The sequence below is a fragment of the Schistocerca cancellata genome, chromosome 10 (genome assembly GCF_023864275.1).
Source record: "Schistocerca cancellata isolate TAMUIC-IGC-003103 chromosome 10, iqSchCanc2.1, whole genome shotgun sequence".
Taxonomy (NCBI): Eukaryota; Metazoa; Arthropoda; class Insecta; order Orthoptera; family Acrididae; genus Schistocerca; species Schistocerca cancellata.
Window position 1 is genome coordinate 191,692,138 of NC_064635.1, and position 18,227 is coordinate 191,710,364.

Below are 18,227 nucleotides of genomic sequence, written 5' to 3' on the forward strand. Positions count from 1 at the left end.
GGTGATCCCTCGATGTCTCAGAACATGTCCTACCAACTGATCCCTTCTTCTAGTCAATTTGTGCCACAAGCTCCTCTTCTCCCAAATTCTATTCAATACCTCCTCATTAGTTATGTGATCTACCCATCTAATCTTCAGCATTCTTCTGTAGCACCACACTTCGAAAGCTTCTATTCTCTTCTTGTCTAAACTATTTATCGTCCACGTTTCACTTCCATACATGGCTACACTCCATACAAATACATTCAGAAACGACTTCTTAAATCTATACTCAATATTAACAAATTTTTCTTCTTCAGAAACACTTTCCTTGCCATTGCCAGTCTACATTTCCTATCCTCTTTATCATCAGTTATTTTGCTCCCCAAATAGCAAAACTCCTTTACTATTTTAAGTGTCTCATTTCCTAATCTAATTCTCAGCATCACCCGACTTAATTCGACTACATTCTATTCTCCTCGTTTTGCTGTTGTTGATGTTCATCTTATACCCTCCTTTCAATACACTGTCCATTCCGTTCAACTGCAATTCCAAGTCCTTTGCTGTCTCTGAAAGAATTACAACGTCATCAGGGAACCTCAAAGTTTTTATTTCTTCTCCATGGATTTTAATACCTACTCCGAATTTTTCTTTTGTTACCTTTACTGTTTGCTCAATATACAGATTGAATAACATCAGGGATAGGCTTCAACCCTGTCTCACTCCCTTCCCAACCACTGCTTCCCTTTCATACCCCTCAACTCTTACAACTGCCATCTGCTTTATGTACAAATTGTAAATAGCCTTTTGCTCCCTGTATTTTACCCCTGCCACCTTCAGAATTTGAAAGAAATTATTCCAATCAACATAGTCAAAAGCTTTCTCTAAGTCTACAAATGCTAGAAACGTAGGTTTGCCTTTCCTTAATCTTTCTTCTAATATAAGTCGTAAGGTCAGTATTGCCTCACGTGTTCCAATATTTCTAAGGAATCCAAACTGATCTTCCCCGAGGTCGACTTCTATCAACTTTTCCATTCGTCTGTAAAGAATTCGCTTAAGTATTTTGCAGCTGTGACTTATTAAACTGATAGCTCAGTAATTTTCACACCTGTCAACACCTGCTTTCTTTGGCATAGGAATTATTATATTCTTCTTGAAGTATGAGGGTATTTCGCCTGTCTCATACATCTTGCTCACCAGATGGTAGAGTTTTGTCAGGACTGGCTCTCCCAAGGCTGTCAGTAGTTCTAATGGAATGTTGTCTACTCCGGGGGCCTTGTTTCAACTTAGATCTTTCAGTGCTCTGTCAAACTCTTCACGCAGTATCACATCTCCCATTTCATCTTCATCTACATCCTCTTCCATTTCCATAATATTGTCCTCAAGTACATCGCCCTTGTATAGACCCTCTATATACTCCTGTCACCTTTCTGCTTTCCCTTCTTGGCTCAGAACTGGGTTTCCATCTGAGCTCTTGATATTCATGCAAGTGGTTCTCCTTTCTCCAAAGGTCTCTTTAATTTTCCTGTAGGCAGTATCTATCTTACCCGTAGTGAGATAAGCCTCTACATCCTTACATTTGTCCTCTAGCCATCCCTGCTTAGCCATTTTGCACTTCCTGTCGACCTCATTTTTGAGGCGTTTGTATTCCTTTTTGCCTGCTTTATTTACTCCATTTTTATATTTTCTCCTTTCATCAATTAAATTCAATATTTCTTCTGTTATCCAAGGGTTTCTACTAGCCCTCATCTTTTACCTATTTCATCCTCTGCTGCCTTCACTATTTCATCCCTCAAAGCTACCGATTGTTCTTCTACTGTATTTCTATCCCCCATTCCTGTCAATTGTTCCCTTATGCTCACCCTGAAACCCTGTACAACCTCTGGTTCTTTCAGTTTATCCAGGTCCAATCTCCTTAAATTCCCACCTTTTTGCAGTTTCTTCAGTTTTAATCTACAGTTCATAACCAATAGACTGTGGTCAGAGTCCACATCTGCCCCTGGAAATGTCTTAAAATTTAAAATCTGGTTCCTAAATCTCTGTCTTACCATTATATAATCTATCTGATACCTTTTAGTATCTCCAGGGTTCTTCCATGTATACAACCTTCTTTCACGATTCTTAAACCAAGTGTTAGCTATGATTATGTTGTGCTCTGTGCAAAATTCTACCAGGCGGCTTCCTCTTTCATTTCTTAGCCCCAATCCATATTCACCTACTACGTTTCCTTCTCTCCCTTTTCCTACTCTCGAATTCCAGTCACTCATGACTATTAAATTTTCGTCTCCCTTCTACCTGAAAAATTTCTTTTATCTCATCATACATTTCATCAATTTCTTCGTCATCTGCAGAGCTAGTTGGCATATAAACTTGTACTACTGTAGTAAGCGTGGGCTTTGTGTCTATCTTGGCCACGATAATGCGTTCACTATGCTGTTTGTAGTAGCTTACTCGCATTCCTATTTTCCTATTCATTATTAAACCTACTCCTGCATTACCCCTATTTGATTTTGTATTTATAACCCTGTATTCACCCGACACAAGTCTTGTTCCTCCTGCCAGCGAACTTCACTAATTACCACTATATCTAACTTTAACCTATCCATTTCCCTTTTTAAATTTTCTAACCTACCTGCCCGATTAAGGGATCTGACATTCCATGTTCCGATCCGTAGAACGCCGGTTTTCTTTCTCCTGATAACGACATCCTCCTGAGTAGTCCCCGCCCGGAGATCCGAATGGGGGACTATTTTACCTCCGGAATATTTTACCCAAGAGGACACTATCATCATTTAATCATACAGTAAAGCTGCATGCCCTCGGGAAAAATTTCAGCTGTAGTTTCCCCTTGCTTTCAGCCATTCGCAGTACCGCAACTGCAAGGCTGTTTTGGTTAGTGTTACAGGGCCAGATCAGTCAATCATCCAGACTGTTGCCCCGGCAACTACTGAAAAGGCTGCTACCCCTCTTCAGGAACCACACGTTTGTCTGGTCTCTCAACAGATACCCCTCCGTTGTGGTTGCATCTACAGTACAGCTATCTGTATCGTTGAGGCACGCAAGCCTAACAGGAAGGTCCATGGTTCATTTCATGGGGGAAGGGGGGGGGGGTGCTCCATGCTGTTCTAAATTAGCGCACATTTCTTTGTGGCATTAGGAACCAATGGAAGCTGACACTGTGAATCCTGTTAAGTCTTTTATAAGAAGAGATTGTAACTGGTATACCAACAAGTGTGTTACAGGTCTGAAGTGCCTGCAATTGGTTAGAATTTAAAATTTTCATCAGCAGAGATTCAATTCTCATTTTCTCTATTTCAGCAATGTCTCCAAACCTACCCTCAATATTTTCAAGGCATTGCAAGGAAAACGGTAGCTTCTTTGTTGCAAAAGATTCTCCATCCATTCTGGAGCATACCATGAACTGGGTGAACTGTCTACTTTCAATTATCCCTACCTGACTCTCATCCCATGGCATGGTCATTGATAGAAACACTGTGGCATTGTAAGTCTCTGTGTAGATGTCTTGTTTTCTATCTCCTGACATGACTGTGTTGACATGACTATCTGTATGGGCAAGTTTTATCCTTTCATTGGGGATCGTTCACCTTCATGCCACTCGCTCCAATAAAAGGCTCTCCCCATCCATGGAAGGGCACCATATTAGCAATTCCTGGCATCCCGGATATATGGGAAGTTCGAAGCTCAGCCAGGCATCAGCAGCGTGATACCTGTGCTGTCAGAGGGCTCAAACCACCATTAGGAAACACGATGGCCCACTTTCCCACAATGGGTTTGCTACTGCATACTATTTCAGAAGTGAACATAAATCCACTCAAATGTTAGGTGCAGAGAATCACAATGTGCGGTCGATAGATTGTGCATGACATACAGCTTTCTTCCCATGTCTCACACTTCTGTGAATTTTAGAAATGTGGAGGTCACTACATCCAACAAGTGATGTGAGCTAAAACTGACAGTTGTGCTGATAATACCCTAGTCCTCAATGTGAAACCTTGACTAGATATGACTCCTTTTCATTGTGTCTTATGGAGCTACCTTGGGTCTATTCAACGCCCCACCCCCAGATACCACAAGGTACTTTTCGGTACACAACTTGTCGAGATGCTTAGCTTTGGATTACGGTAAGCAACGTACTAGTGCATGCTTGATGCTGGCATATCGTGACCTAAAACGAACTAATTCCCTAACCACAGCAACAAGTTGTCTTGCCATAACTCCAGAGATTTTGCCGTGATTGAGTTGACTATTACATATTCAGTAATCACATTGGTTTTTGGAGGTGGAACCTTTATAGTGAATGGTACCAACAGGTAATTTAAAAAGAGACAGCTGCCATGACAGAATCTACATAACACAGGTACTGTGGCTAGAGTCATGGTACCAATTTGTTACAGATACCTGCACACGCAATTGCTGCAGATGATTACAGAGATATTTGTTTTGGCTGCATGATTGGGATCATAAAAAATGTTGCATTCTTAATTACTGCTTTGTTAAGTTACAAAACTTACAGATTACAAATTGAGCACGAGTACTGTATCAGCAAAGAGGACTGGTCTTTATCAATTCCAAAGATTATGGTTATGATCTCACAGCCTCAATGCATAGAGATGCAACACAGAAAGCACGGAACCAGAAAAGACCTTCATATTATTTAGTTGCATTCCAGAAAAAAGGCACCATTAAATTTGTACAAGCAGACAAGGGAGAAATATTTGTAGTTACAAAGCAAATCTTATATCTACATTCACCAGAACGTATAAATGGTCATAGTGGTGTAGGATTAGCGCCTTTGCCTACTATATCCCACCTGGGTCCTGGGTTTGATCCCAGCCATGGCTTGAATTTTGAATAAAGATCATTAACAGCAGCATCTGATGACTTTCAGTACAAGGAGTAACCCTTAAAATGCCAACAGCTTTTTCAAAGAAGGCAGAGGAGCAGATAGAGATTCAGGGCACACTTTTGCCCTTGGTGTAGGAATCTGCTCCTAAAAGACGGACAAAGCAGTAATGACCAATAGCATGAGGATACAGACGGCAACAGAAACCACTGCATTACTGATACATATTGTTTATCCACAGGCCATGTGGCCTGTAATTGGAAAAGTGTCATGATGATCTCTCCATTGGCAAGATATTCCAGATTAGTACCCATTCAGATCTCCAGGAGGGGACTGCCAAGAGGAAAGTGACCAAGAGAGAGAGAGACACTGAATCATCAAATAAAGAGTAACCTTCTACAACACACAGTGTGGAACATCTGAAGTCTGAATTTGGCCTTAGCATTTGAGGCCAACATATTTATTTGGATGCAGACTCTTTACAGCAATATACCACCACTCTCACCTCAGCCTTCTTCACTGGATGTTATTACCCCACCAGTCTAGTTCAAAAGCAGATTTCCCAGGCCATCACATCCAATCCTGGTACTCTGACTACCCCCCCCCCCCAAAAAAAAAAAGAAAAAAAAACACTTCAGAGCACACCACTTGTCACTCAGAATTATCCCGGTCTGGAATGTATTAATCAGCTACTTGGATAAGGTCATGACTTCCTAAAATCATTCCCTGAAATGATATCCATTCTGTTTGAGATTTTCCTCACCACACGTAGAGTACCTTTTCATCACCGTCCCAATCTCCACAATATTCCTGTCAGACCCTGTGCTCCTTCTGCACCTATCTTCCTGCCCTATGGCTCCTACCCCTGTTACTGTCACTGCAAGACTTGACCTATGCGCCCTCCTACCACCACCTATACCAGCCCTATAACTGACAAAACACATACTATCAAAGGGAGAGGCACCTGTGAAATGACATATATCATATACCAGGTGTTATATAAACACTGTTCAGCCTTCTATATTGACATGACTACCACCAAATTATCAGTTAGGATGAATGGATGAATGGGCATAGGCGGACGGTGTATACTGGCAACACACAATATCCTGTTGCAAAGCACGCTCTACAACATGACAGTTGTGACTTCAGTGCCTGTTTCACCACACGTGCCATCTGGATTCCTTCCCCAGTCACAAGTTTCTCAGAACTTCGCATGTCAGAACTAGCACTATTATATGTCCTTGGTTCCCACCACCCACCTGGCCTTAATTTACATTAATTTCTTCTGCCTCAGCATTTCTTCACAGTAACTATTCCTTTCTTCACTCTGTTTTAGTTTTTACATCTTTCATTTTCTTACCTGTCTTTTTTTCATCATCCCCCCTCCCTTCCCCCACCACTGTTACATACGATGCACTTAGCTTTTCACTCTTATTAACTCATGCACTATGTTTTAGCAACAATCTCTGTCTTCCATATTACAATGTCTTCCACCTTTAAGCTCTCCGGTTTTCAAATCTCATCCAGTGCAGTCCCCAAAAATCAGCTTTTCCTTCTCATTCAGTCCGGTACATCTCCCCTGGAACATGGTTCTGGATAACTTTTTCGAAATCTACTCCTTTTCATAGACCTTTCAAGTCCTTTTCCTTCACCCCTCTTCCTTCAGCTTCAACCCTTCTGCTGGTAGAAGGAGCCAGTGGCATAATTATTACCTTCCTTTAGGTACCACCTGGTGAGTAGATTTCTTATCTATCCAAATACGGTGTCGACATCCGAATGTGGTAGGAAATATAGACAACGTGAAAAGTGAAACGTAAAAGCTCAGTGTAAATACAGTGTGGGCCATTGAAGTGTGATAGAAAGAAGGTAAGAGCACCTTGTCAGCATAATATAGGGTAATATCAACCACAACAGAGAATGGTTCAATGGTATTAGGTTTCATTATGAATAGCGAGGCAGTACAAAGAGTGAGTTGCTATGAATAGTTCAATCAACTACAAACCAACACCACCAACAACAGTGGTTCAGCTACACATGCCGACATCATAAGCACACAACAATGAGATGTGAGGACACTCAACAGGTAAATCACAGTTTGAAGGGAGATTGTAATCTAGTGATCTTAATTGAGTGCAATATTACAGTACAGAGGCAAATAAAAGCCAGAGTTATGGGAGAATACTCTGTGCAGTCTTCCCAGGAAAAATGATTTGTGGAGGTTGAGCGAGGGATTTTTTTAGTTCTGTAATAGAGACAGCAAAGGACTTGGAAGAGCAGTTGAATGGAATGGACAGTGTCTTGAAAGGAGGATATAAGATGAACAACAACAAAAGCAAAATGAGGATAATGGAATGTAGTCGAATTAAGTTGGGTGATGCAGAGGGAATTAGATTAGGAAATGAGACACTTAAAGTAGTAAAGGAGTTTTGCTATTTGGGGAGCAAAATAACTGATGATGGTCAAAGTAGAGAGGATATAAAATGTATACTGGCAATGGCAAGAAAAGCATTTCTGAAGAAGAGAAATTTGTTAACATCGAGTATAGATTTAAGTGTCAGGAAGCCGTTTCTGAAAGTATTTGTATGGAGTGTAGCCATGTATGGAAGTGAAACATGGACGATAAATAGTTTGGACAAGAAGAGAATAGAAGCTTTCGAAATGTGGTGCTACAGAAGAATGCTGAAGATTAGATGGGTAGATCACATAACTAATGAGGAGGTATTGAATACAATTGGGGAGAAGAGGAGTTTGTGGCACAACTTGACAAGAAGAAGGGACCAGTTGGTAGGACATGTTCTGAGGCATCAAGGGATCACAAATTTAGCATTGGAGGGCAGTGTGGAGGGTAAATATCATAGAAGGAGACCAAGAGATGAATACACTAAGCAGATTCAGAAGGACGTAGGTTGCAGTAAGTACTGGGAGATGAAGAAGCTTGCACAGGATACAGTAGCATGGAGAGCTGGATCAAACCAGTCTCAGGACTGAAGACCACAACAACAATAGATTTCAGCTAATAATAACAAATGCTCTGTTGAAGAATAACAAAAGAGTACCTGGAAAGGCCTGGAGCTACTGGTAGATACCAGCTGGATTACATTCCGACAAGACATAGATTCCGATAACAGATATTGGATTCTAAGGTGACCCACAAGCATATTTGGACTCCGATCACAATTTAGCAAAGATGAAGAATAGAGAACTGTCAGGAAGATGCAATGTTTAAAGAATTATGTTATTGAAGTATTGAGGAATGCTGGTGTGTGTGTGTGTGTGTGTGTGTGTGTGTGTGTGTGTGTAACTGTAGATGCTGTGATAATGAATACTCCAGTAGACAGTACAGTTGAAGAGGAATAGATATCCTACAAAGTGTGGACACAGTAGTTGCGCAGATAAATATAGGCATAAGGAACGAAGCCATGAAGAAAGCTAGGATAACAGAAGAAGTAATTCAAACTGATCAATGAAACAAGGAAGTACAAATATATTCAGGAAAACACAGGAATACAGCAACTTACATCACTAAGGAATGAAATGCTGTATATACGAATTGCAGGGAAGCTAAAGCAAATTCACTGTAAGAAATACGCGAAGAAATCAAAAGAGGTAATTATCTTTGGCAAGGCGGATTCAATATGTAGAAAACTCAAAATAATTCAGTGTGAAAGTGTCAGTATTTTAAGAGTACCAAGAAATTCCACAGTTACCTGCCGAGGAGAGAGTAGGCACACCTGAAGAGTACAATGACAGCCTCTACAAGGGGAGGAACTGCCTGGTCATGAGATATAAGAAGAAATGTTCTTTGATTCTAACAGCATAGTGCACCACGAGTTCTTGCCACAGTCATATGATCGGTAAGGAGTACTATATATAAGTTCAATGCTATTTAAGTGAAACAATTCGAAAATCCTGTGGATTGGTAGCAAAAGAATTCATGGTTTTTGTGTCACGATAATGCGAGTGCTCATGTGTTCGTGACATTTTTGCCAAACGTAATACTGTAATGATCATACAATGTAGGCTTTCACAACTGGTATTGTCTTCACTTAAAACTTCCAGGCTGATAGGCCGTGGTTGATGTATAAAACTCTCCCCTGATGTTTCCTCTCCGATTGTGGGAATCATCATCCGACGTAAAGCGGCAAACTGCAAAGAAAACTCATGGAAGTGCTCATTACATAGGCAGTACAGAGGACGCCACAGTCCATCATGTGGCTTTGGCTATGAGACTGTCTCTGGTAATGCCAACATTCTCAATTGAAAGTAATCGATCATTACACTAGCGGTGGAAGGCCGACATCAAAATTTTATCCAGTTTAACACTTTCATCTTTCCTGTTAAAATTATTACGGTGTTTATCAATCTTTATAACCTCTCTATAAATGCGTGCATAATAATGCAAGGTTTTAGATATGATACTCAGCTCGCAGAATTTTATTTCATTATCACCCTCCTGGTAAATATATTCTGCTACAGCCGATTTATCCATGTGACCCAGGCGGCAATTCCTCTTATTTTCAACAAGATGAGTGTTCACACTTCTCTTTGTGTATAAAAATCCTTGTAGTTGTGGACAGGTTTATATCGGTACCACAAACAGAAGTGTGAACACCCGTCTTGTTGAACATAAGAGGAATTGCCGCCTGGGTCACACAGGTAAAGCGGCCATAGCAGAACATTTTACCAGGAAGGTGATCATGAAATAAAATTCAGCAAGACGAGCATCATATCTAAACCTCACATTATTATGCGCGCATGTATAGAGAGGCTATTGAAATTGATAAACACAGTTATAATTTTAACAGGAAAGACGAAGGTGTTAAACTGGATAAAATTTGGATGTTGGATGTCAGTGTTGCACCGAAAGCATAACGATCAATTACTTTCAATAGAGAATGTTGGCATTACCAGAGACAGTCTCATAGCTGACGTCATGTGATGGACAGTAGCACCCTCTGTACTGCCTATGTAATCAGCACTTCCTGGAGTTCTCTTTGCAGCTCACCACTTTACCTTGGAGGACGTCTCCCACAGTCAGAGATGAGACGTCACAGGAGAGTTTTATACAGCGGCCACGGCCTATCAGCCTGGAAGTTTTAAGTGAAGATAATACTGTAATGATTCCTCAGCCTCCATGTTTGCCACACATGGCCCTATGCCAATTTTTTCTGTTCATTTTACAAGCACAGATGAGATTAAAAATGTATGACAGAGAGCTAAAAGGTTTCACAAGAGTATTTCAGGGAATGGAGAAAACACTGGAATATGTGTATAACCACTAAAGGGGATTATTTTCAAGAAGTTAACATTGATACACATGAATAATTAAAATTCTTTTCCAAAACACAAAAATTCCAGTAATTTTTTTAACTCTTCTGATGTATTATGACTTGCCACAGTTTTCGGACTCAAGTGTGAATTTATGCACTGAAGTCATTCAATGCACAAATTCAATAAATCCTAAATATTTTTATAAAACAGAAACTGGGATAACAGCTTGAAAGCTATATTAAAATTTAATAAACATTATACATCACATAACCAGTTATTTAAATGTGTGACTGGAGAATACGTCAGAACTCACCAATGTTTTCCTCGCCACCTGCAGATTCTTGCACCTAACCTCAAACTGGGCATAAAGCAACCATATCTTCGAAAAGGTGAATATCTTATGAGGCAACAACTGAAGACATGCCCTGTAGACTTGCCTCGTCCGTTCTTCATCTTCTGCTTCCAGCTCTTCAAACAGGGCGTAGTTGATCCAGAGATAAATATATCTCCGCCAAAATTGCTTCTCCTGGAATGTACCACAATGCAAGACCATGTAGGCTATCAAGTAATGTTAGAGAACCTATCCCGTATGAAAAAATACAATTTACTCTTTTTAATTCTTATGTCTATCATTAACTGCTTGCGCAAATTACACTCTAGTGACTGTAATGATGTTAAAAGGTTAACAGTTCTAATTCATGGACTTGAAGAACAGAAGTCTATTAAAACCAAGAAATACATGCATTAACCCTTTGACTGCTGGGGATATGTTAACTCGTGATGCCTTGCCGTTCCCCTGGTGCACCCGATGTGTTTAAGCGCAGCCCTTGGTCTTCCCTACAGCGCTAAGGACACGTTGACGCATTGCGTACCACCGGCCTTCCCAACGCTAGAGACGAGTTTAAGTGTGCTGAGTCACAGCTACCTGAGCATGACATATGTGTAAACACGCAGAACTGTCTTTTCGCCTTGCTCTTCCAGTAGCTGTTCAGTGGTCTGACTGTATTGTTAAAGACTGCATATATGTTTATTGCTGTTTGCAATTCTTTGCAGAATTCGACTTTGCTTCCCGTGTTTTCAACAATTTTCTTGTGTTCTAAAGGAGAAATGTCACGTCACCATGGTTGCACAGATAAATAGGTCCCGGATATGCTCACTAGGAGTGACAATGGGTATGAATTATCTTATGTTGCTAGCAGTGATGAGTCTTCAACAGAATCTCAAAGCTTTAATCTTCAGCCTTTTATATCAGAGGGGAGAGCAATAATTACAGTCAGCAGTTCTTCTGAATCCGAGAAATCATAAAGTGACAGTGACACACTTCAGAAAATAGCGCACTTAAGTGACACATTTGACTGGAAAGAAACCGATTTCATCTTTAAATCATTACTCTGCTGACTCGAGTTCAGGACACAAATGCAAATTAGATACTGATCCAAGCATTCTTTCATTTTTTGCGATATTTAGTCTGAAGAACAGTTGCAATTTATTGAAGACAAAACAAATATTTTTACGTTTACACCAGACAAAATACCACAGAATCTGGGAATTCTCGACTGTCAAAGTGGAAAGACACTGGATTTGCGGAAATGTATTGTTTTGTTGCTATTTTCCATTCTAATGGCGCAAGTTAAAAAGTTAAAATTAAATGATTATTGGTCCAGAGATACACTTTTGAAAACACCCATTTTCAGTGAAATTATGTCCCGAGACCGTTTTTGTCTACTTCTGAGAATGTTACACTTCAGTGATAACTGTGTTAGCACTGGAGGCAACAGTCTATTTAAAATTAGGATGATTGTTGACAAGGTTCGTAAGACATTTTGTAATTCATTTCATCCACATAATAAGTTTTGTATAGATGAAAGTCTCTTGCTGTTCAAAGGACAATTATCTTTTAAGTAATTTATTCCAAGCTAGCAAAGTAGATTTGGAATAAAGACATTTGTTCTCTGTGACTGTCAGAGTGGGTATATTTTGGATTTTATTGTACAAAAGGCACAACAACAGAAATTGGGTTTCACAATTTAGGAAAAAGTGGCGAAGTAGTGACAACTCTTATGGGACTGTATTTGAAACAGGGTCATATTCTATATATTGATAACTGCTACTCCAGCCCGGACCTGCTCCTCTTGCTTTACAACCACGGAACAGCTGCATGTGACACTGTTCGTAAGAACAGGCACAACATGCCAAAACTGCAGAAAAAATTAAAATCAGGAGAAACTGAGTTTTAAGTCCACTGACATGATACTTTCTGTCAAGTGGTGCGATACGAGACAGGTGTGCATGTTGACCACAAGTCAGACAACTCAAACAGAGAAGACTGACAGAAATACTGGCGAAAAAATAAAGAAAACACAATGTACTGTAGATTGCTTTTCGAGTATGGGTGCAACTGAACATTGTGACATGTTACTGAGCTCAGTGGGATCTGTGTGTACGACTGTGAAATGGTAAAAGATTTTTCTTTTCTTTTTTTCTTCTCTTCACGTTCTGGATTTGTACATCATAATGTCCATACTCTCCACCGTTTGGTAACAGGGCAAAAAATGGCACTCACAGAGTTTCATCTTTCTCTCATAAGGGAGACTAGAAAAATATGCTACAGAACAGAAAAACGCTGGTAGCAGATGGCACAATGACAAGAATCCTCTGCGATTCACAGGGAGACATTTTCTGACTGTTATCGTGAGTGAACATTCGCAGGAAAGTACGTTAATGTGCAGATGCGTGGTTTGCATGAAACAGAAAGTGCACCAGGAAACTACATACCAATGCAAAACTTGCAATGTTCCATTATGTGTTGTACCCTGATTTGAAACTTATCTTACAAAGAAGTATTACTAATCATTGAGAACTAAATCTGAGAAAATTTACTGACACTTTTGAATGTATTACAAATAAAAGAAAAGGTAAAAATGTAAAAAATATACACATTTATTTTTAACTTCGTCAGTGCTGGTCCAAAGCCCAGATCGAAAAGAAGGATAGGAAATAGATTCAACAGGTGTAAAATTATTCAAACAATGCCTGACTATTTGTTCCATTTGTTCCCGTGTTTTTATGGATCAAACAGTACGCCGTGAAAATTTCAAACATCACAATGCCTGACTACTTCATATGTAGCAGTTTACTGGCAAGTGAACGGTCTTGGTGATTGAAATGGCACAATAGCTGTACCTTGGCAAATGTAATTACACCGAGTATGTTGTGCCAGTATAGCAAAACCCATATATTAATCTACATATGATACATTTAAATTATTAACATGTAACATGGACAGTTATATTCTTTTATCCTTAGTAGTACAAATATGGATGACATTCGACTCACTGTTCTGGGGAGGGTGGGGGGCTTAAAATTGGTTGTTTGAATGAGACTGTCTTTGAGGCACTGACAGAAAATGGTATTTGTAAAAGTAATATGGAATATAACCCGATTTTATCTTCTCATAAAAATCAATATCATTTCGACTAATTTGTAGATTATTTGAAAACAGTACGAGAATAAAATTTTTTATTCCATATCATTGTGATATCAATCTATTCCACCAAAATTTCATTTTCATCATGTGTTCGTTCTACTAGATATGTGAATCTGAAGTTTACATTGGTTTTGGGCCTGATTTTTGCACCCAACTTTCATTCCAATTGTACAGCTAGGAACGTTCTAAAGCATAGTTTTTTTTTTTTTTTTTTTTTAGCAATATCAGAATGGAAACACCACTTTTTTATGTTTCTACAAAATCTGCAATTTTGCATTTAATTCATTCAACACTGAAATGAACTTTATATTTAAGAAAATTGTGTTGTTAGATTACTGCATGCCAAGTTTCACGTTCGTCATAACATTAATCCAGGGGATGCAAGAAGCCAAACTTTGAAATTTTTTTGGGCGCTTATGTTTTGGCCAATTTTACCTACAATTTTCTGACTCAATACGGCTCGTGAAACTCTTTTCATTATTATTCTTAAGATAACGCATAAAGTTGTAAAAGATGGCAATATTTGATTTCTTTGCAAAGCTACTGCCCGAGATATTACAGCTCAAAGTTCCCAAAAATTCAAACTGGCTTTGTCCACATTGTAATCAGCCCAGAAGTATTCAGCTACAGGGGGGTTGGGCAGCACAGGCTGCTCCTGTCCCGGTGGTGACTCCAAGGGACCGGCACTTAGCACAGGTAGTCGGATTACGCTGCAGGCCGCGGCACCTCAGCACGCCAAGCATATGGTGCACCTCCAGCAGTCAAAGGATTGGTGCATCAGTTCTACTGAACTGTAATTGTAACTGAAATCAGTCAGTAAAATATATCATTATACTAACCTTTGTAGGTGGAACATTTGCTATAGCTCTCTCATACGTATCCCGAATTACATCTAAATTTCCTTCACTCTCAACTAGTCGCAAGTAATCAAACCATGCATCATAGTTAGTTGGATTGGCTTTCACCTCCTGAAAATAAACATGTCAGACAATCATTTCACTTATTCTGGGTTACAGAATGCTTGCTGTACAAAAATGTTCAGGGCAATGAGATCAACAATATAACATGTCCTTTACAGCACTTATTCACAAAACTATGACATAGTGCTATAAGTCATTTTTTTTTAAAAACTAGAATTCAACTGCTACATAAAATGAATACAATAATACACTATTCAAATGTAAAAACAAAGCCCAAAAACTCATATTTCATCATATAGATTATATAACACTAATTAAAATTTGTGTAAGTGCAGCTTTGCAAGTTATTTCTTGATAATATAGTCTTACCTCCATAATATTTCAACAGCACTTATTGCAATACTTTTGGCTATGTGAACATAGCAGCAAGTCCACCTGCTAAAATAGTGTGTGGTTTACAAGAGACTTGAAAGTCATACACACCAAAAATACTAAAGAAGATAGGAAATTTTTGCTCTGACAGTGAACAATGCATGCAAGGATTTTGTCATTTCACAGAGGCTGAGTAGCAAATGCGAAAACATTCCAGAATGATTCTTCTGAGCAAGCATAGCATGGAGAAACCCATGGACATACACAATCATCAGTAGCTGAATGCGTATTCAGATATATCACCTCCATGAATAAAATAAATTAATATGTTGATCACTCTCTGTTTCCACAAGTGGTGGAGCTGTTTGCATACAACTGTACGGACATCGAACCAACTTTAAAATTTGAGAAGGCTGGCAAAATATAATTTTTGGATATCATCGTAAAAGACTGAAACATGAAAGACACTGAAATCCCTGGAAAAGACACAATCATCCCCAAGTGCCAAGCAACAAAGTAACTCACAAGTCTTGTAAAAGCTCCCTTTTATTATCACAAGATGATCAAAGAACCAGCAAGGACTTGGCATTTAAAATTTTTAGGACTGAAGATAGATACATGGCATTCTTGGAAGTTTCACATTGAGCATCTTACCGTATTTACTCGAATCTAAGCCGCACTTTTTTCCAGTTTTTGTAATCCAAAAAACTGCCTGCAGCTTAGAATCGAGTGCAAAGTAAGTGGAAGTTCTGAAAAATGCTGGTGGGTGTCGCCACAACTAACTTCTGCCATCAAATACAGGTTGCTTTGCAGGCACAAAGATAAATACTGGCGCCAAAACATCTGTATCAGTAAATAAATTAAAAGAAATGATAGAAGAATGTAAACATTATGCCATGTATTCTTTCGTGTTTGCTGCTATCTCATTTAAATCCTGTCTGCCTAATAAACTACGAAACTAGAGTGAGACAACAGCAAACACGGAAGAATATACATATCATGTCATGTTTATATTCGTATTATTCTTACGCTGAATAGTGATACAGTCAGAAATGAAGCACGGCAACTGACTAGATTTTTAAATCTAAGATGAGTAATTTCTATGCAGAATGTAATGTACCAAAGAGGCATCTGCAAAGATTTTCAAATGGAGAAAAAATTTCACTAAACTCTCGTTCAGAACATCATCTATCATACGCAGTCTATTATTTGGTTCTTGTTGATCATTATCGAAGAAAACAGCAGTGTAGGTAACAACAAATAGCAGTCTCTTGCCATTGTTTCGCTTATGACACAATTATTCTCTTTTTTTTTTTTTTTTTATTGTAAGCCGCGGTAGCGCGCACAAGAGCAAGCCATGCCGCAAGCGGCGACAGGTCATAAACACTGATTATCAGAATGCGACAAACAATGCATGACAAAGTACAATAATGCATTTTCAGCTTAGAGTGACATAAACCCCTATAACAAAGAGAACGGCCTTTATCAGATCAAGGCAAAATAAGCAATTGATTCAAACCAGATGAAGCACGCGAAAAAGGAAGAGTACCTGTATAAATACGGACGGAGCACGTAGCAATGGCTGCTTGGTAAAGCTTAACTGTTAAGCTTACGATTTGAACCAAACTACTGCAGCTGTATCTTCATCCATTCGATCTCAATTGTGTTTCACGTTACAATGGACCAACTTTGTTTCGATTTGGAGGGGCAGTCTAAAACTTTTCTCTCACCTTGAATTTCGAGTCTCAAATTTAAGGAGAGGCTTAGATTTGGGAAATTTTTTTTCCTTGATTTCGAGTCTCATTTTTCAGGTGTGGCTTAGATTCAAGTGCGGCTTAGATTCGAGTAAATACGGTATTTAGAAACTAAGTATTGCAGCAGTTTCAGCTGTCAATAAAACTTCAATTTGACAGCTTTTAAATTTTGCTTATTTACTGCTGGATACCCACACATTCATGAAAAATATTCTTAGCCCAGCAAAGTCATCTCAGAACAGTGTACAAAGTTCATGTAGGTCACTGTTCACTTGCCTTTAAATTTGAATACTGTCATCCCAGTGGACATGGAGATTTGCAATTATTAACATTGTCTTGTTTGGAATGTAGTGTAGTGCTCACTGAACAGTATATAGAGGATATATTTTCACATAGATAACATTCCCTTATCAGGGAAGTAGACAACACACAGACATTCATGCATGCACAACTCGCACACATATGACCATTGTCTTTGGCTACCAAGGCCAGACTGTCTCTGTGGCCAGAGACAACAGTCTCTCTCTGTGTGTGTGTGTGTGTGTGTGTGTGTGTGTGTGTGTGTGTGTGTGTGGTCTACTTTAAAAGAAGGCCTTTTGGTAGAAAACTCACTTGTTTAGCAGTCTTAATGTTGTGGCTGTCTGCAGCTCAACATCTCCACTATATGGTGAGTAACAATCTATTCTTTTCATAATATTGTCACTTGAACTAAGTATTTTATATTGAACCATACTAAATCTCGCTAACTACATATAAAAAAAAAAAGAAATAGGCTGCCTGTTCACTGATATAAATAACTATCTTAACATAACTGACAGAACTGAAAGGGCCATAAATCTGATTTGCATAAAGAATACAAATTTTCATTGATGGCACAATAAATGAAATGAAAGTTCTTAAGCATTAAAAATCAAATTTACTCAAATAAAATCAAAAGACAATAACATAAATTAGCTGTTCAAAGATGTTAGGTCAGTTCCAACCAGTTCATCACAAAAGTGTGCACAGTTTCACAGGAGGAAGCAATGCTTTGTTGTTCTGTGAACTACAAGTGTAGATGCTCATAAAAGGTATAAATAAATGATTCATACATAACATATATTATTAGCACTGCTTTCCTCCTCCTTTCCTTTATGCTTTATCCAGCCAACACCAGATTCAGACTGGTATATGGCTCTTCTCTAATTTCATTAGCATTTATACAGGTTCTAATTACAATGGAGTCACCTTTCCCATCAGCAGTTTAAAGCTACTGCCAGCAACTCTCCAGGGAGGAATCCATGTATCCCTCCCGTCTGTGTCTGGTGTAATCAGACAGTCAAGTGTCGCACTGTTTTTCAAAACATACGCAAATTGCCTATCTGAGGCAGAACTAGGCCTACATTTCTCTAGGTGAATTTCGAAAACCATGAAAAAAACCACATCCATTCTGGCCGGCACACCAGCCCCCATAATTAATTTGTAGGCCACATTCAATCCTGGGCCAGTTCACCTCCCCTTATCCCACAAGCTTGTGCTTTAAACAAGCTCAACTATCCAGGCAGGTAAATTATTAGCACTGTTTTATGATATTAATT

The 18,227-nt window shown here is 39.0% G+C and overlaps 1 protein-coding gene across 1 annotated transcript in view; it reads right to left on the minus strand.

Annotated features, from left to right (window-relative positions):
• Positions 1-18,227, minus strand: part of LOC126106327 (protein crooked neck) — a 79,454-nt gene that overhangs the window by 39,400 nt on the left and 21,827 nt on the right. The window contains exons 8-9 of the mRNA XM_049912575.1: positions 14,444-14,572; positions 10,431-10,643 (exon numbers count right to left, since the gene is read on the minus strand). Of these exons, the coding sequence (XP_049768532.1) occupies positions 10,431-10,643; positions 14,444-14,572 (342 nt within the window). The remainder of the gene's footprint in view (positions 1-10,430; positions 10,644-14,443; positions 14,573-18,227) is intronic.